This window comes from Herpailurus yagouaroundi, unplaced genomic scaffold, assembly GCF_014898765.1.
Source record: "Herpailurus yagouaroundi ecotype Mexico unplaced genomic scaffold, PumYag 221, whole genome shotgun sequence".
Classification (NCBI taxonomy): Eukaryota; Metazoa; Chordata; class Mammalia; order Carnivora; family Felidae; genus Herpailurus; species Herpailurus yagouaroundi.
Window position 1 is genome coordinate 14358460 of NW_024412452.1, and position 22604 is coordinate 14381063.

The window sequence follows — 22604 nt, forward strand, 5'->3', positions numbered from 1 at the left end:
CCAGGGGCCCCCTCACTATTCTAAGACATTCTTTGTGAAGCTTTTTTTGAGCTAATCATCAGCATAATATTTTATCTTTTGGGATCAATTTATATACTTTTTCTGAATGTGGGCTGTCTTTTCTTCCTTTGTGAGCAAAGGAGGATAAGATAATCATTTATCTTCTTGTTATTTTCAAGAGTTGGAGATAGCAGATGGGGTCCTAGTTCTTAGGAAAAGAGGCACCCTTCTCTCAGAACTTTTCCCAAGGGCTTCTAGAGCACCAAGAGAAAGGTTCAAACTTGCTCTTTCATTGTAAGGGCTTAATCCATTTGGATTTGATTTTTGCATAAAGAGTGAAGTAGGCAATCAATGTTTCCAATAAATGATCCCAGCACCATTTATCAAATCATCGATCTTTTTCCCACTTACCTGCAAAATGCAAGCCATTATGTATCATTTTTTCATATTTGGAAGTCTTTTTCTGGGCTCTTTTCTGTTTTGACCTCTTCCTACAAAAACACAGCATCGTCTTGATTATTGCTGATTTTTAATGGGTTTTAATAGTTGGCAAGAAAACTCTGCCATCGAATTCTCCCAAGATTGCTTTAGCTATTCTTAACCCTTTGTTTCTACACTTAAATTTTAGGCTCGTCTTTCCAAGTTTTATTAAAAGTCCTGTTAGGATTGCCACTGAAATTTTATTGAATCTATGTAGGGAATTAGGGAATATTGACATCTTTATTATATTGCCTTATTCGTGAACTTGGAATGTTGCTCCGTTCATGTAAGTCTCCTTTCCTGTCCTTCAATGACATTACTTTTTGCTCCTGGGTACCACGATTTACATGGGTTGAATCATTCATTATAGACTTGGGGGAGCCAACACAATACTTTAAAACAGTGCATGCTTCCCAACTCAAATTATGCCTTTTGTCCAGAAGATGATCTCATGCTCTGTTGCAGATACCAGGAATGAATGGGGAGAGCAAGAGAAGAGAGAGCCCCCAAGGCTCAACCAGAGTCCTTGAAGTCAACCAACACAAATGTTGGCAAGGATGTGGAAAAATAAGAACTCCCACGAGAAACAGAACTGGGAAAATCATTTGGCAAACACTTTGGCAATAAGATTATTCGTAGTAGCACTGTATGGAATAGGGAGAAAAGAAACAACCCAGTGTCTTAGCAACAGAGTGATGAACAAATAAATCTTATATATTTACAAAACCAATAACCATCCTGTTGAGTGCAAAAAATCAAGTCACATAAGAGACTTTACAGCGTGATTATTTATATATAAGTTAAAATAGGCAAAACTAAACTTCATATTTTTAGGAATTTGTTCATATGTAGTAAAATCATAAAAAATGTAATAGATTGATTAGCAGAAAATTCAGTCTAGTAGTTACATCTACTGAGGAGAAGGAGACAAATTGGGAAGGGTTTCACTGTAGGTTTTAAAGGTAACTGGGCTTTTGCACTTTTTTAAAATGTTTTATTTATTTTTGAGAAAGAGACAGAGTTCAAGAAGGGGAGAGGCAGAGGGAGAGGGAGACACAGAATCTGAAGCAGGCTCCAGGCTCTGAGCTGTCAGCACAGAACCCAACACCGGGCTCAAACACATGGACTGTGAGATCATGGCCTAGGCCGAAGTCAGACGCTTAACTGACTGAGCCACCCAAGTGCCCCAGGCCTTTTCCACTTATAAACTGGGTGTTGGTTCCACGGTTATTTCAGTTTTATTATTTTCATCAAAATTTTTAGGGGCGCCTGGGTGGCTCGGTCGGTTAAGCGTCCGACTTCGGCTCAGGTCATGATCTCACGGACTGTGAGTTTGAGCCCCGCGTCGGGCTCTGTGCTGACAGCTCAGAGCCTGGAGCCTGCTTAAGATTCTGTGTCTCCCTCTCCCTCTGCTCCTCCCATGTTCATGCTCTGTCTCTGTCTCAAAAATAAATAAACGTTAAAAAAAATTTTTAAATTTTTATATACTTCATATAAACACTTTGTGTATATGGTAATAAGATTTTAGAATGACAAATTAATTATTTGCAGTTTTAGATGAGTAGTATAGATGGCATAAAAACCGATCCAGATATGTTGAGGGGGGTCTCAAGAAAATGCATGCCTACTTTAATAATGGATACTTATTTTAAATGGAATTTGTACTGTTATGAAATTATTGTAAGTAATCTTAAGGAAGAAAATATTTGGATGTTCGCTATGATTTATTCCTTCAATGACTATTAATTAACTACTATGTGCCAGGTAAAGCTCTAGGCACTTACTGACATTGTGGAACATGTATTCCTGCCAGGGGATAAAGAACGGGTGGCAGAGAGAGATAGACAGAAAAACGTGTGCATATTAATTAAATTGTATTAATTTATCTTATGTTGGGAGGTGATTATATTAATAAATTGTATCTTATGTTGGGAGGTGATTAGGAGTGCTAGAGCGGGTAAGTACGTTTAAGATTGCTTGGCAGACTGCCATTGTGAATAGAGTGTTCAGAGCAGGCTTCATGGAGGAGGTTACTTCTGAGCAAAGACTAGAAGGGGGTGAGAGTGACTATGTGGATTTGGAGGAGGGAGGAAGGTTGTTTCCGTCAGAGGAGCAATTGAAGCAAGGATTGTAAAGCGGGAACACGCGTGGGGTGTTTAAAGAATACCACGGTGGCCACTGGGGCTGGTGTGGAGTTAGTAAGAGGCAATGACATCAGAGACGTAATAGAGGGCCATGTGGGCTTTTGTAAGACTTTGTCTTTTTCTCTGAGTGAGGAAAGGAGTGATGATATGATGTCATGTCAGGATCTAGGTGCCATGTTGAGAATGAACTGCTAGGAGGTGAGGACAGAAGCAGTTAGTAGCCTATTACCACAATCCAGGCAAGAGGTGATGTGGCACAGACCATATCCATGTATGTTTCCATGTATTTCTGAGACTGGCCATATTGTATGGAGAATAAATGTTATCTGACCACTTCATAATTTCTCTTTTACAGACCCAAATTTCAAGTAAACAAAATATATGAATACATTACTGGTTGTGAAGACCATGTGGGAATGTGAAAAACCCTTGAGATGAAATGGTGAGTGACAAAAAAGGAAAAGGCAAAGTTATGTATCTGTGTAGCATGGCTGTTTAAAAAGAATCCATGGGGCGCCTGGGTGGCTCAGTCGGTTGGGCGTCCGACTTCGGCTCAGGTCACGATCTCACGGTCCTTGAGTTCGAGCCCCGGGTCGGGCTCTGTGTTGTCAGCTCAGAGCCTGGAGCCTGCTTCGGATTCTGTGTCTCCCTCTCTCTCTGCCCCTCCCCCACTCATGCTCTGTCTCTCTCTCTCTCTCTCTCTCTCTGTGTCAAAAATAAATAAACATTAAAAAAATTTTTTTGTTAAGAATCCAGGACCTCCTAAATGGTCCAGCCCCCGCTTCCTCTTAGACTTCATCTTGTGTAACTCTCCCCCTCACTTGATTTTAATAACCATCCTGCCCTTCTCGCTGATGCTTGCGCCTCCCAAACATGCTGTCACTTTACAGTCTTTGCATGGGCAGTTCCCTCTGCCTGTAATCCTCTTCCTTCCGTGGACCCGCATGGCTGGCTCCCTCACTTCCACTTGGGAGGCCTTCCCTAGACTTGACAATTAAATAGCAACCCCTTCCCCTTGGCATTCCTTGTCCTCTTACTTTTTTTCCCCCCACTGTATTTATCACCACCAACCAGACACTTCATTTTAGTTGTATATTTGTTTATTGTTTCTCTTCTCCCAGCTCGAAAGTAAACTCCATAAGGTCAGGGGTTTGGTCTGTTTTCTTTAGGTTTTGTTTTTGATCCATACATAGTAGGTATGTACAAGAAATCTTGAGGGGAAAACTGTGACAAAGAACTGAATTTTTTTATTACTAGCCTAATTACTAGTTAAAACAATTTTTTTAAATGCTTATTTGTTTTTGAGGGAGAGACAGCATGAGTGGGGGCGGGGAGGGGCAGAAAGAGAGGGAGACACACAGAATCCGAAGCAGGCTCCAGGCTCCGAGATGTCAGCACAGAGCCCGACGTGGGGCTAGAACTCAGGAGCTGTGAGATCATGACCTGAGCTGAAGTCAGACGCTTAACCGACTGAGCCACCCAGGCGCCCCTATTACTAGCCTAATTATTGATGAAAATTCACATGAGAAGCCTGATTGGTGAATGAAGGGCTCATGTGGAAGGTTCTAGAAAGAAGGAGGTAAGGGGCTACTTAAACCACAGACGTTGGAGGAGCTGAGTTGAGGAGATGGCTCCTGTGTGTTGCTGTGTGAGAACCACTTGGTAGACAGACAAGCCTCAGGTAAGTAGCAACCTAAATGCTGAGGGCTCAGAAGAAGCAAGGAAACACTTCCTTGACTGAAAATGTGGACTCTGAAACATGAATTGATGAGAAATGCCACCGTCGAGGCAGCTTCCAATCCTAGAGGAGATTTGGGGGGAGATGAGGGACAAAGGCAGCCCAGCCCAAATGGTTTCCTAAGTCTCGGTACTATGGGCAAGATCTGGACTGGAGAGCGAGACGGCAGCCAGAAAGCAGATTCTAGTAGCAGGCAAGGGAATAATGAGTGCAGGCTATCTATCCTCGTGTTGAGTTAGCAAATTCTAACGGCATGTAGCTTGCAGAGCTCTGGCTTAGTTTTAGGCAATACTTACCGTGCACCTGTTATACATAGTACAACGGTAATATGTAGTGCTAAAATACCAAAATATTTCCATACAGGTTGGTAAATAGCTGTTGCCCAAGCCCCTCCCCCAGTATCCCACCCCAAACGCCCCAAGATCTAGAGCTCGTTAAGGGCAGCTTGAGGCCTCTGCAATCCTGCTCTGGCACTCTGGCTTGTATCTGTTTTGATTGGCTTGGACCCGTTATATGGCTTGCTGAATGTTTTTATTATCATACTTGGTTTGAGAAGGTATACCTCAAAGTCCTGAAAATTCCTAAGTAGCAAGAGTAGTGTCAGGCTTCTGAAGTAGGGTCCAAGGTGGAAGGTGGAGTCATGTCCAAAGATCTCCTGACTTCACTGACCATTTGTCAGTCAAGACAATTTTGTTGATCGCATTTATTCAGGACCTGTTCAGTCCTAGCAGGGGACAGCAGCATTCACATGGGTGTTGTCCAATGGATCTTACCTTCCCTGGATCACAGATCCCTTTGAAAACTCCAGTGTAGTTCAGTCAGATCCTTCGAGTATGTACAGTAACTAGAACTAGTCTTAAAAGTTGGCCCACACTTTGTAAAGTGGAGACTCGGGAGCATTTTACAGTGGGTTTGATAAGCATGATGCTAGTTAATATTTTGCTCCCCACCCCTGGAGGTTCTCTTAAAACATCTAGACATGCCTTTCATCTTTGACTCAGAAAATAGTCATCTTCCATCTACTCTAAACGGGTTATAACATGTTCCAAATGAAAGGGATCCAAAATAATGAGACAGTGCAAAGTAATAGAATAGACTGTGTCCGGGAAATCAAGATAGGGGAAGGAATGTGGAGATATTTGGACCTTTTAAAGTCAGGTGAGAGCCATCAGGAGAAGCTTCTAGGTAAAATCATGTGGATAAAGACACTCTGCAGCTGAAATGCAAAGTATCCCAGGCCTAGAAGAGGGTGAGGCTTCTGCCTCTCTCCTCCATGCATGGAGTCCAATCTCCTTCCTTGTCCACCCCCAGCGCAGATGTGGGGCTTAGGGACATTACATTTCAAGAAGTCATAGGCATTGAGATGTGGTTATAGAGATTTTGTTATTTTATATTTAAGTCAGCCGAAAATATAAACATTCTTGATGCAGCAACTGGTCCAGATGTTCAACCCCAACAGTTACTCCAACACCGAATACGGAGGATTCATGGAAATCTCAGCTGCGTGTGTTCCCCCTAAGAATGCAAAACGCTGGAGTTCTGTGATGTGGGATGTCCGTCCCTCCTCCTGACCTTTGAAGCCAGTGCGCCCGGGGTGTAAGTACTGTCACTTACTCTGCTGTCCTGAGGCAGTTACACGCACATGCCTGCCATTCAGAGTTCTGGAGTGTGCGTTGACATCTCTGTGTGTGTGAAGAGAAACGGGTGCTTGTTTTGATGCAGGACATGATACAAGGGCCCCGCTGGTATGCTGTCAGAAACCTCATGTTAAAGCCCATCCCCGGGGCGGGTTGGACTCTGTTGCTTATGGACCTATTAGGGTATAATCTATTTCTACTCTACAATTGTCTTTTTAATGTGGGAGCCGGAGCCTCAACCAAGATAGAACACTGAATCAAAATCAACAACTGCTCAACAAAGGCACAATTTTGAGGAGGGACTTTCCCTCAAAATACAAGTCTTTCTATGGTAGTTCAAGAAAACTGCTGTAAAGTTGCATTTGAGGGGAGGAAAGGATCAGAAGATGGTTGCACAGGGAGCTCACAAGAAAAAGGATAGTGGAGATATTGTAGCCAACCTATTGGGGTAAACATAGGAAAGTTTAACTCAGAAACTAGGAGAGTATTCCAGTGTATCAAATACCTGGAACCAGTCTTCTGGACACAACGCCAGCTGCCTGTAATTGCACAGGGAGTGCACTGAACAAGTCAGGAGACACCAGTCCCACCACCTCAGGGGAGAGAGCACTCCCTGGAGTTTTCCACCCAGCCTGACCGCACCACACCGATACTGCCACTAACGAGGGCTGGAAAGTGATATGAACTTGATCTGTCCTTCCTAAACCAGGCACACAATCAGTTTCACCAGTCTCTCAGACAAAGGCATTTGGCATTTTTCATCTGCCTAATAATGCTGTTTGCCAAAATTTTATTTGGAACCACCTGATCGGTTTGGTTTAGCCATAAAGATGGATTTGGCAGAGATTTTTGGCCATCCTGATACTTCATTGCCAGGGTGAAGGACCCGGGCTTCATGTCCAGCTGCAAATCCCTGCCTGCCTCCTGTGGACTCTCTAGGCAAGGCTCGGCTGGGGCTTACTTAGCCCTTGCCCCAACCTCAGGGAACACCGGTTGAAAAGTCTGTTTTCTTCTTTGTATAAGAGTCGGAAGGCCTAGGTTCAAATCCTGACTCTATCACCTTGTAGCTCTGTGACCTCTAGCAAGTTACTGAATTTTAGTGACCCATACCTGCGATGGGAATAGTAATAGGGTTATTAGAGGGAGCACATTTGGTGATATACACAAAGCACCTAGCACAACGCCTGTTTATAGGAAAGCACCTAAGAAATTTTAGTTGCTATTATAATGAAACACTCACCCTATGTTTCAAAAGCCATTTAACCAGATTAAATCTGTATGAAAAGGCCCTTGACCACAAAGTTTATACTTCCTTGTTTCTAAAAACGCAAGCTTCTAAAAATTTATATAAATTCATTTATATCTATTAGCTTAACTTAGAGATGCTGGATATTTGATCTGACTTCAGAAATGTTGATGTGAGGACGGAAACCCTATCACTGGAATTAATACGTGTTGCCACTGATGTGTATTGTGTTGATTCTTAGTATCTATTCTAGGCATGTGTGAAAGTGAACCGCATAAAAGCAGAACTTAGACATTCCTGCCAAAAGGAAGTGGATTGAAAGGAAGAGAAGCAGAGCTTCTGTGAAGAGAAAATTGTCCTATCTCTTCGCCAGTGTCAGAATGTGGAAATGTTTACAAAATGCTCATTAAAAGAAAAAAGGATCGCAAGATAGAAACAAAATCTGGTGCACAAGTTTACACTGGGGAGATAAGAAAGGCTAGGCCCCTATAGGGGATTTTGTTATCCAATTACTGCAACCTGACTTTTGAGGGGAGAGGAAGAGTGGTAGGGGGAGGGAGAGAGAGGGGAAGAGTTTCCAAACTTGTCTCCAGTGACACGAGGCATTAACGCGCTACAAGATAAAACTGCCACTTAGAGCCCAGGAGAGCTAAACCTTCCCGGCTTGGCCTGGGGGCTTGAGCAGAGTCATGGGTTCTCTGGCCCTGCAACTGTGGGCTCTCGTCTGCCTGGTGGTTCACTCGGTTTCTGGCAGCCCCATCATGAGTCTGGAGCAGTCACCTCTGGAAGAAGATATGCCCCTCTTCGATGATGTCTTCTCAGAGCAAGATGGTGTCGACTTTAACACATTGCTGCAGAGCATGAAGAATGAATTCCTCAAGACACTGAACCTCTCCGACATCCCTTCGCAGGATTCAGCCAAGGTTGACCCACCAGAGTACATGCTGGAGCTCTACAACAAATTTGCAACAGATCGGACCTCCATGCCATCTGCCAACATCATTAGGAGCTTCAAAAATGAAGGTAAGTTTACATACTATTGATAGATTCTGCTTGGATTTTTTTTCAAGAGGCGGATAAGAAAATTTACAATGCGTGGGAATAATATAGATAAGGGTGAAGGCCTCTGTATAAGGGTATATGTACATAGATACTCAAAAACAATTCACATTTTGGGTCTATACCATTTTCATGGTCATTTCCCAAATGTTATTAAAAGACACTAAAGAATATCTTTTAATCCAAAGCCATTTTGACTTCATGATTGGGTTGTTAAAATTTTTTTAAGTTTGAACAGTAAGTGATAAAAAAATTATGTTGGTCGACCACTATACTTGTGCGTGTCATTTTCCAGATACGTCTCAATTTCCGTTTGTCTTTTGATTGACTCAAAAATGCATGAACTTCTGCTTGGAATGTAAATGATGAAAACAGACAACACCCAAAAGTTGTGATTTGTGCTTCTTTCGAACTTTGAATGAGTTTCTATTTTCTGACCTTATTGAAGAAATATTCAGACAGGCTGAAAATGTATGTTTTCGAGGTTCTTCCTAAAGTTTTGGTGTGTTTGTGTGACATGTTTATCCTTGAATCACTGTTTATAATGCCCAGGAATAATGTATGACCCAGTTAATGATCCAGCTTATTGCAATGTCTTTATGAATAGTAATGTGCAAATTTTAAATATCAGTAGGAAACCTATGGTATCTCCCCCAGCTTTATTCAGTGACTAAATCTAATGACCTAGCAAGTTAATCTTTTAGTTAATATGGTACTAGTAGGCATATGTATGGTAAAAGCTGTAGATCCAAAGAAATGAATTCTTTAATATTTACCATAATCATTAACCAGGTAGAAAAGAGGGTTTTGATTGATATTGACCAGACATTCTTAAAAGCAGAAAGGCAATAGCAAAGCAATAGCTTAGGATTTGGAATTTTGAGACACGGTTGACTTAGTAGCTAGAGACAATTAGTTTAATTTCTCTGGGCCTCAATTTGCTCATCTGTAAATTGGGGATAATATACCTATGTAACATAATTGAGCTATTTCAAAGAGGTTCTAAGTGAGAAAGCACTGCATTTACTATGAATTGCTGAATAAACGTCAGATATTACGAATGAATTCCTTAAATTCTAGGCACTGGAGGAAACGGGGAGTGGGTGTTGCTCAGTCCTAAAGATATCGTTTGCCTTTAAAATTTAGGTAACTGCCCAAATTTCAGATATTTAGTAACACATTGGAAATGTTACTTAGTAACATTTAGTAACATAATGGAAATGGCAAACTGAAGTTACGGATTCCTTTTGGGGGTGAGTCTGGATTGAAAATAAATAGCTTCCTTCCATGGGAAACCTTCCTAGTGTTTCCGAGCACTGAGCCCTGGGTGCCTGGCTGAGAGTGCAGGTGGGAAAGTGTTCACATCCCCTGGGAAAACAGGAGTGCTTCAGTTCTCGCTTCTTCCGTGGAGGATTTGCGTGAGGCAGGTCAGGAAGTGGAGGCAGGTCAGGAAGTGGAGTTTACAGAGCATCTGATCACTGGACACCAGCGAAAGCCGGAGCGGATCTCTCCGTGGACGCCCCGGCTGTGGCGTCCTCTGCCAGGCTGCAGGTGGAGTGTGCACTGGGCTAGCCCTAGTGGCTGTTAACTGTCCCTCCTTTGCCTCTTTGGGTCTGCACAGTGCAGCTGCCTAGGAGACAAAGACCAACCCCTCCATCCCCACAAAACAAAACAAAAAAAACCTCCTCCAAATCTAACTAATCAGGGGAAAACAAGCGCACCTCTAAGGTAGAAAAAAGCCATGACTTTAATTCCTACCGCTGCTGACCTCACTTCATCGTTTTGGGGAAGTCAGTCCTCTGCACTGAGGCTTGATTTGTTCTGGTGTAAAATGAGCACAATAGCAATAAAGAGTCATTGTAAGTACTAAATAAAACAATGCTTTCAAAACACCTGGCACTTTACAATATGCTCAACTAACGTCAGTTCCCTTGCCTAGAATGCAACACCTCCATCCACTACTTAGTATATTTGTACATGCTCTGCGGACTTATTTTTTTAATGGCTTTATTGAAGTATAATAGATATACAATAAACTGCACATATCTGAAGTATATAATTTGACAGGTTTTGACATATATAAACATCCACTGAAACCATGACCACAATCAAGATCATGAACATATTCATCACCACCCAAAGTTTCCTTGTGCTCCTTTGGAATTTCTTCCACCCACCACCATAAGCTTTTATCCTGCACTTTTGTCATGGATGGAGCAACCTGTCTACCTTCCTATTTTTGATCTTCTCATGTTCCCTGTCCAAGGAGAGTCAAGTCTCTCTATTCTTATAAAAGGGACAACTCCCAAGTTACTTGATGTATTAAGAACATATGCCATGCCCATAAATCAGTTTGATCTGATGTTCACAATCAACTAATCAATATTTTGAAAGTGTTGCCTCTGTTTAAGGCATCATGGTAGCATGGAGGCACAGAAGGAGTTTAAGGCACAGTACCTGCCAGCTTGGTCATGATCTAGTTGGGAAGACCCATTCATAAAAAGAAACCTGAAATGGAAGGATATAAATGGCAAAGCTCAAAGGAGAGACAGAGAGTAAATATTCAAGGGACCCAGAAGGGAGTGAACTTCTAGATAGGGATGTGAAGAGGGGGAAAACCCCACGAGGAGGGGCCACACACCCAAAAGGGGAGAGGACTTTCCAAGAGTCAGAGGAACATCTCCAAAGGTGCAATACACAACAAGGCAAAGGAATGTTTTGGCAAATGGTGAAGATATCAGCCTACTTTATTTTTTTTAAGTTTTTATTTATTCATATATTTTGAGAGAGAGAGAGAGAGAGAGAAAGCGAGAAAGAGAGAGAGAGAGAGAGCAAGCACAGTAGGAGAGGAACAGAGAGAGAGGGAGATAATGCCAAGCAGGATCCTCACTGTCAGTGCAGAGCCCAATGTGGGACTTGAACTCACAAACCGTGAGATCATGACCTGAGCTGAAATCAAGAGTTGGGCGTTTAACTGACTGAGCCACCCAGGCACCCCTCAGTCTCCTTTCGATAGGAATTTTTATGATTTAAACTTTCAACAAATATCAGTGGGCCAATTACAATGTTCCATGTACTGTAGGGGATGAATGGCAGCCATACGTCGATCAGGAGGTTAAGGCCTGGTTATAGCTGCTTTTAAGAGTCATGTTACAGAATTCAAATTCATTCCTTTGACCAGTATTTCCCACTGTTGGTGTTTGAGATGATTTTAGTGGTACTCAGAGAAAGCTGTAAATTATGAGACCTTATTATATATTTTCATTAACGTGGATCAGAAAAAAGTCCACATGGCTATCACCTCAATGCCCTCATTTCATGAATGTTGTTGCTTAGGACAGAACTAAAAGAGATATTAAGTACTAAAAAAAAATATTATAAAGTGAAATAAGAATATTAAAGGGTACAGTCTGGAACAAGGACCACACTAAAATCAGGAATTGGTTACAGAGTTGGGAAAAGTGCCAGAGGTGATAGAGAACCCCTCCATTGGTGGGTCCTTAGTATCCTGGTTTCATGGAACCCTTTGCTGGTTGACAAATGCCTTCAGGGACATTTTGTAATCATGTATTTCCTGGGGGCAAGTGTATAGAGGCTTTGGGCTCCCGTAAAATTCTCAGATAGGAAGTCAACATGCTAACATTTGGAGGCATGCTTCTGAGACTTTTAAAAATTTGTTTCATAAACATTCCGAGTGATTCTTATGTACCAAAACTCCGTGATGGTTGCTAAGGGTAGAAGACTACCCTTGGGATAGAAGACTTCTATCCCAAGTTTCCTTTCTTCCCATTCCTCCTTGTTGACAACCACACACCCAAAATTCATCCACTGTGACCCCCTTGGTATTTGGCTATCTGGTTACCTTGTCAGATTTTGGCGTCTAGAGCAGAAGTCAACAAAATATTTCTGTAAAGGGCCAGATAGATAGTAAATATTTTAGGTTTGGGGGGCCATGTTGTTGTCACAATTCTGCCATTGTAGTACAATAGTAGCCACTGACCACACAGAAATAAATGGGTCAGGTTATGTTCCCATGATGCTTTATTTCCAGAGGTAGAGCCCAATATGGCCCATGGGCTATAGTTTGCCAACCCCCAATATAGCTGAAGGTCTTTTAATGTTCAGCCAACCATGTGGGCAATCTCCACCCATTACAAATGCACATGTGAAAAGCCATGAAGTCCTCATCTCTGAAAAACTTCCAAGAAAGAACAACCACCGCATGTCCCATTTGACGGCTCCTCACTGGTTGGAATAACTGGGGGCTTGCCTGCACAGTCTCCAGGCTTCCTCCCAGCTCTGTCATTCTGTGGCTGATAAGCTACGCAAGCAAGGCCGGGAGAGCCTTCATCAGGCAGCCATTTTCCATCTTAGCCTTGGCCGCGAAAGTCAGCTTAGTATTCTACCACTGACCTTTCAGTGTTTTCTGTCAGAGAATGTTAACATTGTGTTTGCTCTCATTGATTTCTCAGTGTCAAGCTTCTCGTGCAGACAGGCCCTTTTATCACATAAATAAGCATCTGTTTTTCTCAGTGACATACAGCAATTCTGATTTTTGTCTTTTTTTTTTCAGATCTGTTTTCCCAGCCAGCCAGTTTTAATGGGCTCCGAAAATACCCTCTCCTCTTCAATGTGTCCATTCCTCACCATGAAGAGGTTATCATGGCTGAACTGAGGTTGTACACGCTGGTGCAAAGAGATCGCATGATCTATGATGGAGTAGACCGAAAAATTACCATTTTTGAGGTACTAGAGAGCAGAGGGGACAGTGAGGGTGAAAGAAGCATGCTGGTCTTGGTGTCAGGGGAGATCTATGGAACCAACAGTGAGTGGGAGACTTTTGATGTCACTGAGGCCATTAGACGTTGGCAAAAGTCAGGTTCATCCACCCACCAGCTGGAGGTCCACATTGAGAGTAGACACGACGGAGTTGAGGATGCTGGCAGGGGACAACTGGAAATAGACACCAGTGCCAGGAATAAGCATGTCCCTTTGCTTGTCGTGTTTTCTGATGACCAAAGCAGCGAGAAGGAGCGGACAGAAGAACTGAATGAAATGATTGCCCATGAGCAACTTCTGGAGTTTGACAACTTGGGCATGGACAGTTATTCCAGCGGACCTGGAGAAGAAGCTTTGCTGCAAATGAGGTCAAACATCATCTATGACTCCACTGCCCGCATCAGAAGGAATGCTAAAGGAAACTACTGCAAGAGGACCCCGCTCTACATCGATTTCAAAGAGATTGGCTGGGACTCTTGGATCATCGCCCCACCTGGATATGAAGCCTACGAATGCCGTGGGGTTTGCAACTACCCCCTTGCAGAGCATCTCACACCCACAAAGCATGCGATTATCCAGGCCCTGGTCCACCTCAAGAATTCCCAAAAGGCTTCCAAAGCCTGCTGTGTGCCCACCAAGCTAGAGCCCATCTCCATCCTCTACTTAGACAAAGGCGTGGTCACTTACAAGTTCAAATATGAAGGCATGGCAGTCTCTGAATGTGGCTGTAGATAGAAGAGGAGTCCTGTGCTAATTTAATAACTGTAAATGTGTATATTTTGTGTTCCTATTTAATGAGATTATTTAATAAGAGTGTACAGATGATAGAGGCTTGCTGCCTTAGGGAAATGGGCAGGTCAGTTTGTTGTAGGAAATGCATGTTTTGCTAATACAATATCATCCCTTCCAATATGTTTTTCTTTGGACTTGCCATTTCTTGTCAATGCCATTTCCAATAGCAAGTGGCAAGCCACACTAATTGTCCTCTATGTCAATTTGAAAACAACAGGCCCTAAGCAGAAATAGAGTGTCAGTGATAGATACTTGTGTATGTATATGTGTACAGAGATAAACTTACAAAATTCTCCTGGTTCTATAGAGGTAGATTATACTCCCTCATATGCATGACTCAATCAAATGTGTATATATTAAAAACTGATGGTATATTCTCAGTCAACTCTTCTCTGAGTAGGATTTATGTCAAGATAATTTGCACCAGGAATTTGACCATCCTATGAAGTATGACATTTCCTAAATACTATTGGAAATGTAGGTGTAGCTTTTTTTTTTAACTTTTTTAAAGTTTATTTATTTATTTTGAGAGAGAGACAGTGTGAGTAAGGGAGGGGCAGAGAGAGATAGAGGGAGAGAGAGAGAGAGAGAGAGAGAGAATCCCAAGTAGGCTCTGCATGATCAGCACACAGCCCGATGTGGGGCTTGAACTCACAAAACTGCGAGATTATGACCTAAGCTGAAACCAAGAGTCGGAGGCTTAACTGACTGAACCACCCAGGCGCCCGGAAATGTAGATTAGCTTTTATCAGTTGAGTTTGTGCCATTGCTCAGGGCAACAGGACCAGGTAAAGGGTGCTGCCTGTTTAAGGAGAGGGGTTATCTGATACAGAAATCAAAGGGCTTCAAGAGGCAGTGGCCTTAAGCTACATTACCAAAGAATGAGTCACTGGAACACCACTGCGCTCTAGAGGGCAGCGCCTGGTCAAGAAAAAAAAAAAAAAAGAAAGAAAAAACAAACAGAAGGAACTTCAGGATGTTCCTGAGATAACAGGACAGCAAGGCCATGTGTGTTGGCCTTTACTGCTGCAGAGGGTAGAGGAGGTGGGACGGTGCTCGCAGGAGAAGAGAGAAAAGGATATAGATGCTAACCTAGAATGTGTTTGTAAAATTATAAGCAGTTTTAACTGGAGATTTAAATCTTTTGGACAAAATAAAATTACCCAAGACCAAGAGGAGGAAAATCAGAAGGGATCTGTTTGTTGGACTCTTCTCAATATTTTTCTTTAATTCTTACTATTTCTCCCTTGCCTCTCCACCCCTGCTTTTGCTTCTTTCCACCCGTCTCCTTCCTTCTTTCTTTTCTTGCCCCAGCGTCTCATATCCTTCTGTCATTCTTGTTTCTCCTGTCTTCATTGGCCTTTATTGCCCTTGCTGTGGGGTTGGGAGGGAACACCTGAAAGCATTTGCTGTCAGGGTGAGTGGGGTTAGTGCTCTAATTTCTAGATTTCCTCCCAAGATTTAATTTGACTTTATTCTAATAAGTATTCTTTATGAAAGGTTTTGTTCATGGAGAATACTTAAGTATAAGAAAGAGAAAACCAGGGTCCAAACAGATACATCTAAATAAATGGATCCATAAAGAGACACACAAGCTAATGACTCAAGAGCTAAGCCTCAATTCTGAAATCAGGTTTGCCCCCTGGTAGGCTTCCCAACTCTCCCATGCTGCAGTCTCCCAGTTTGGAACTGGCCAGGACTAAGGTAATGGGGAAGTGTTCCTGATACAGATGGTCCAATGGGCTTGCCAGCAGTTGGCTACATGGAGGGACACTGAGGCTCTGATCTTAGCTCCCCCCAGCACCAACATCCATGTGATATCATGGGCTTTGTGCAGGAAGAACGAGAGCAGTATAGGTCTCAAATTGTTTTGACTCCTCCAGGAAGCCGACACTGAAGGTTCACACTTCTAGGAATGTGGTTTCCAGTACATTGTCCCCCACTCACCCCATTGAATGCTTCCTTAAGAAGTCTTGCATTTTTTTTTTTTTACCATGGGAAACCAGCAGCCTCCCTTTCACAAACCTCTTGGGGTGATAAACTCAAATTGCACTAGAAAATAGAGGTAAGGGAAGCTAGAAGGACATTTTGTCCGATTTGGGGCTCTGCTCTGTATATCCATTGTCCACTGATGTCCAGAGGGCAGATTCTGGGAAATCACTGCCCCAGAAAAGTGGAATTTTGACCTTCAGTGAGTATACGGTGATTGACAATTTGAGTTGGCCACGCAACTCAGATCATTCGTTTATGAAAGAGCTTCCATATAAAGTGGTGTGCGTGTGTGCGTGCGTGCGTGCGTGTGCGCGCGCGCACATGGGTAACTGGCTTTGGATAGTGACACTTAGAGCCCTCAGAGGGACATAGTGCATCCTTTATATCCACGGTACACACTGTATCCTCACTTACTCTACGGTACTGCTTCTCTTTTCTAAAGGACACTGTCTATGATAGACATACCGCAAAATCTCAGCTGAACCAGAATCGCTGTAGCCTATTTCAAGCTACCAGTGTGATGTCAAACGGCTTGCAAAATTCCTGAAAACTCAGCAAGCTGCTCTCAGGAGCCACGTGTACAGGCCCTACACCCCGCTGCTATTAGAGTGCTGATGGTAGAACACTAAGATGTGCCAGGGCCTGGTTCCTTCACGCCCTCTGCTGACTCAGCCAGGTTTGGGGGGCAATCTTGTGGCAAGCACACTCTTCTGTTAAAGAGATGTGAAAGTCTAGGTTGTCGGTGATTAGGCTGTGTATCCCAGATGTTTGTCCTTTTACTACAGGCCAGACATAATCATGCATTTCTATGTTGCTTCTTCACTATGGAAAAAGAGTAGAGCAAGTCATATGTTGGTTATTCAAACGTTGCTAGTTGCATTTTTTTTTTTCTCATCAAGAAATGCAAAGGCACAAACCTTAAACAGGGACCCCCATCAGGCCTCTTGCAATGTGTCTCACCTCTCCTCTATCCCTACGCTAATACGAAGCCGTGAAATGGTCAGATCCTCAGGAGGTAGAGGTCACTAACGTCCTTGCTGGTCACAGAGCTTGGCTGCATCCTGCGCCAGTCTTTTTTACTCTATTATGGAAGAATTATCATCACTGAGGTTGACACCTAAATGATTCTTGAGGAGGATTGTAGCAGAGGGATTTTGACAGCCCACAACCAAAATATTCCTGTAAAAGTTTCTAGGCTTCTTACTATTTATTGATGGATATATTTATTTTTGTAATATAGTGTAGAATACCAAATATTTTATTTTTAATGTTTGTGATTCCCTCTTGGATAAAATAGTCTTCTGTGCTTTTCAAATAATACCTTCCTCAGAGTATGGCTCCTTTACAATTTATGGCCTGTATTTTCATCTGTCTTTTTTGCATCAAAATTTCCTGTTACTTTAAGAGGACTTGCAATAAGCTTGCCATAACTGTGTATATTTGCATCTGGTAGGCATGCTGTGAGCCCCTTGGCATATTTACTCATTTGCAAATAGTACAGTTCTAACTGAATAGTGTAGGTGTTCCAGAAAACACTTAACCAATACATTGTCATGTCATTTCCTGAGCTGACATTGTCATTTTTCCACAACAGGCAAATATTGTCAGGCTGTGAGGGACTGTGACTGCCTGCCAGTGAGCGGAGGCAGTGTTTAATGGGGGTTTTTCATTCCCCAAACTAGGTGCTTCCTCCTGACCGTATCCATTGCTTTCACTGACCACAAATGTAGAGACCCAGTGGGACAAATCCATTTGTAATTAGTCCAATTACTCTATAAGCAGAAACAATGTTAAGTTAGTGATTCCCCCAAGAATCAGCCTCGAAATGCTTCATTCTTTCCCTGTGTGTAATTTTTGACCCAAGGAATTCATGGTAAATACTTTTCCCAGCACTGTGAGTAAATGTTTTGCTATTCTTTGCAATCTATATTCTTCAAGTAAAACAGATTTTCACAGAATGGAATTTTACATATTACTTCTTACTGGACCCATCAACAGCCTATAAAGCCCAGAAGTGTTGTGGCAAAACCATTTACAGTTTGTCTGTAATGCATAATGGATATTGCCTTCCTAAGGACTGTAGATCTTTTCATAGAGTCACCATGGGTCATACTTGGCCCTTTGCAGTTCCAGTGAAAAAGGAACGCTGTTGTGCATTTTCTCTGCATTTTCTCATTCCCGACAAACGCATTTGACTTCACACATTAGGTGGAAGGAAAGTATATAACACTGTACACCAGCAGCAGAAAAAAGTGTTTCTGGGTGTGGAAATGTACCCGTAAGTTAATAACCTCATCTAGGAATGACCGTTTGCTGTGATCAACACGCTTCTCTAGCACATGAATGCTTGTTTTGTGTGTGTCTGGCTTGATTGCACTTGGGAAGTGGGGGTGATCGTGCCCACCCGACGAACTTCCACAGATACGGGAAACCAGCTAACGCCACAGTCACACGGAACCAACTGAAGCACACGCATTTCTTTTCTTGTGTAAAATGTGTTCATTTATTTCCAAATGTATGTAGTAATTGCTAGACTGAAAGGAAGATGGAGATACTTTACACTGTGTTCATAAGCCAAAAGTGTACATTCAGAGTCATCTTGTTAAATAAAATGGAACCATTATTTTGACGATTATTATTTGCAACTTATTTTTCTTTCAGATGAAATGTCTTTTGCGCTCCCCCATCCACCACCCTTGGCCTTTATTTTTTTACATTTCTCTTTCACAGTAAATCCAGGTGGACTAAAACTTCATGCTATATTAGTAGAACATGGCCTGAGAAAACAATGATTCCACTAGATTCTAAGTGGTTTCACCAGAGAGTGAGTGTTATGTGATTATCCCATTTCACACAACTTTCTATAAACCCCATGAATGCCAGAGACGTACCTAGAAAATGAAATGAGCTCCTCTTTGTCAATAACTGGGAAATATTTCTTCTTCGAATTTAGAATGACACAGATTAAAGAGCGATTACTTTGGGAAGAACATTCAGGCTAAGTTTCACTGAAATACGATTATTGAACTTCATTGAATCTCAGGCTACAAGGGACTTGTAAACATTATTTAGTGTGCTCCACTGCCCCCAGCAGCTGACCAAAGCACTTTTAATCTTTACTGCAAATATTAGTAGAGAGAAGAGAGTGCCCTACCTCCTTAAAGGCACCTGTTACATTTTTAGAGGGCACCGCCTCAATTGTACTGTATCTAACCAATGGTGTAGGTCAGTATGCACACAGGTCACTGAAGGAGAAACAAAGGTAAGCAGAAGGTTGTGGGGAGCTCTTTTTCATATGAAATTGATGTGTCTCCTGTCGTTCCTCATAACTTCCCAGTTCACAACTCTTGGGGCAGCACGTATGCATCCAAACCATCTTTATGACAGCCCTTGGCGTGCAAATAGTTCTCCTGTTCTTCTGGATCCCCTGTTCCCCATTTCCTGCAATGGTGTGCGTCTGAACACAGCCACACGTAGTGAGCTCCCTCAGCCAGATGGAAATAGATGGAATGTCTGTACCTGGACTAGACCTGCCCCCTGAGTGGGTAGCAGGCCTGGTGACCAGGAAGATCCCGCTGCCTGCTCTGGAAGGAAGTTCATTTCTGTGGCAAAATGTGGGATTTGAAGGGCATGGAGACTAAACGTTTAGACGTGAACTAAAATTCCTTCCATCAGACCATCATCCTGTACCGCTTTTGGGGTGAATCCTCTATATTCCCACTGGCAGGGTTTATCTGGCAAGTGCCTCAACAGAGAGCACACAGCTCTTGTCCCTCAGTATCAGGGGAAATGATAAGGGCAAGATAAGAGTTCTAGTCATGGAGGAAAGGGAGCTAAGAACCAAAGATGAGTCATGGGCCAGCCTTGACTAAAAAGGCCTGGAAACCCATCATTATTACTTGATTTTGAATTCTGTAGCAACCTATTCATTCTGTTCTGTAAATAATTCCATTTACAGTGGTCTCTCACAGCATGGTGCCTGGACCCATTCTCCATATGTGGTCGACCTGACCATGGCAGCATAAGACCAGCCACCATTGCTCTAGGAGTTTCTTATCTACAGAGAGAGCACGGGACCGATTTGGGAAGACACGGCTGCAAGTTATTTTGGGGGGTGGTGTGTTTACAAAGTAAGAGAAAAAATTGTTTTCAAAGCTCAGATTTTTAGTGTCTAACTTCGTGGTGTTGGGGGAAAATAATGCCATGAGGCGGGCTGCATGTGACTCCAGTCACACGGATGAGAGCCCACTTTTGCGCAGAAGTGACTATTTGTAAATAAGGGGCCTATTTGGAGAAGGTGAGAGCTTGTTAACTTGGGTGGTTATAAATGGATTATGCGATTATCTCCAACTCACTCTCCCGAACTGTCAGTTTACAAGAACCAGTTCCTGCCCTCTCTTAACCTTCCTCATACCGTTAGCACAGATCCAAAATTCTCATCTTTCCAAGAAGGAAGCCCCAAAACACATGGACATCTCAATCCATTTTTCACTCTTAAATGTGATTCTGAAAATCTTACACAAGATTTAGGCTCTTCAGTTCAAATTGAGATTTTTTGGTGGGAAGCATGAAGCACCACGGTCAAATCAGGATTTGGCAGAAAATTTTCACTCACAGGACACAGGGCCAAATTTCTGGTGCAGCATGGGAATAGTGTTAGAAAATCCGGTTCTAACACCTTATGAGTATTTCTGCCTAAAATGCTTCACCTAACCTTATCAAGAATGCAGAAACATCACATGAGCCCATTTGAAGAACATTCTACTGTAGTCTTCAAAAAACATCCATGAAAGGCAAAGACAGATTGAGAAACTCTTATAGACTAAAAGAGATGAAAAAGATGTGACAACTAACTGGAACGTGTGATCCTGGATTTGATCCCAGATTGCTAAAAAATAGGCAAAAAGGAAATTATCTCTTTGTTAGGCTCACTGCAGCTCAGTTGGGAGAATGTCCAGCTTTATCATTTGTAGACTCTCAAGTGACATTCACCTGCAAAAATCTCCTGCATGGTTATTGCTCTTTTTTGGAAACTGTAAGAGGTTTGTGTGGGAGGAGTAAGCAGGCTTTTGACCAATTTGATGTTGAAGAAGCAAGCAGGCTGCACTAAAAAATGAAACCTTTGCCCAGTAGGCGAACTCAATGGGAGGAACAAAGCCGGGGTGGGGTGGGGGGCACTTAATCAGCGTAGCAAACCTGACGTCAGTACATGAACTGCAACAAAACATTTTCCTGAAAGAACCAAGCTCAACCCTCCATTCCCCGAAAAGAATGCTTTTCAGGCAATCAACCATCTGTTTCAACTGTTTAGAAAACAGATCTCCAATCCCTGGTAATTTAAACTTCCTTATACCCCAGTTCAATGCTTGATAAGGAAAGAGTGCGAACAAGAGGGGAACTGAGTTACTATATTAAGAAACCCAGACAGAACGAAAACCAGCCCCCTGTAGTTGTTTTGTTTATGCAGTGGACCCATCTGTTTTAATTAACATAATATTTACATGAGGCCAGCTCCTGGTACATCTTTTGCTGCAACTGTCACATGTTTCATCTTTGTTTTTTTATAAAGTTCCTGCAAAAGCAGAACTGCGACCTTGCCCAAATAAGGGATATATAGTGGAATCACATCACAGCATCCTAGCTCCCAAGGGCCATGCCTACCTGCTTCATGCAGTATGGAGCCAAGTATCAGGTTGCCAGATGAAATATAGGTGTCCAGTGAATTTTGAGTCTAAGGTAAGCAATGAATAACTTGTTCGGTATAAGTATGTCTCAAATATTGCGTGGGACATATTTATACTGAAAACAGGATCATTGTTTTTCTGAAATTCAAATTTCAGCCTTAGCCAGATGTTGCTCAGCAGGTTACAGGAGTGGAAAGAGTCAGAGGAAAATAAAGTAACTGTCCTTCTGTTCCCACATGGACCACAAATCATGCCTGGCAGAGTTCATTGTTAAAGAACAGCTTTGAGGTTGGAAGTTGAAATCTACTTGAGCATGATACATGCTATACCAAAAACAGTAGCATTACCTAACACACTCTCCTCCCCCATTTCCCCCCAGATCTTACCTTTAAAGTTTCTCTTTTTCATGGTGACTTTGCCTGTTTCAGATTTTGTTATATTCATTAAAATGAAAGCTGGAGAAAAGACATGCACGTTTAAAATATATCATCCTGAGAGATACTAGCAAGTTCATCTACAAAATGTTACACAAATTATACCCCACCAGCTGTATACAAGAGTACTGTTTCTATACAGTTTCCAACATTCAACATTACCCCTTTTCTTTTTTTTTAATTTTTTTAAAAATTTTTTTTCAACGTTTTTTATTTATTTTTGGGACAGAGAGAGACAGAGCATGAACGGGGGAGGGGCAGAGAGAGAGGGAGACACAGAATCGGAAACAGGCTCCAGGCCCTGAGCCGTCAGCCCAGAGCCCGATGCGGGGCTCGAACTCACGGACCGCGAGATCGTGACCTGGCTGAAGTCGGAAGCTTAACCGACTGCGCCACCCAGGCACCCCTTTTTTTAAAATTTTTTAAAAAGTTTTTATTTATTTATTTTTGAGAGAGAAACAGAGAGGGGGAGCAGGGGAGGGGCAGAGAGGGAGGGACAGAGATAGAATCCCAAGCAGACTCTGCACTGTCAGTGCAGAGCCCAATGCTGGGTTTGAACTCACGAACCATGAGATCATGATCTGGGTCGAAACCGAGAGCTGGACGCTTAACTGACTGA

At 42.5% G+C, this 22604-nt stretch overlaps 1 protein-coding gene across 1 annotated transcript; it reads left to right on the plus strand.

The window, feature by feature from the left end:
• The first annotated feature begins 7862 nt into the window (after nucleotides 1-7862).
• BMP10 (bone morphogenetic protein 10) lies at nucleotides 7863-14260 on the plus strand. The gene is made up of 2 exons (XM_040458672.1): nucleotides 7863-8268; nucleotides 12878-14260. The coding sequence occupies exons 1-2, from the start codon at nucleotides 7935-7937 to the stop codon at nucleotides 13816-13818; spliced, it is 1275 nt and encodes a 424-aa protein (XP_040314606.1). The 5' UTR covers nucleotides 7863-7934; the 3' UTR covers nucleotides 13819-14260.
• Nucleotides 14261-22604: the final 8344 nt, after the last annotated feature.

Bases quoted from the DNA above. Each gene is read 5' to 3' on its own strand.
- BMP10 (XM_040458672.1), top strand. From the start codon at position 7,935: ATGGGTTCTCTGGCCCTGCAACTGTGGGCTCTCGTCTGCCTGGTGGTT. The intron at 8,269-12,877 runs GTAAGTTTACAT...TTTTTTTTTCAG, and splicing joins TAGGAGCTTCAAAAATGAAG to ATCTGTTTTCCCAGCCAGCC.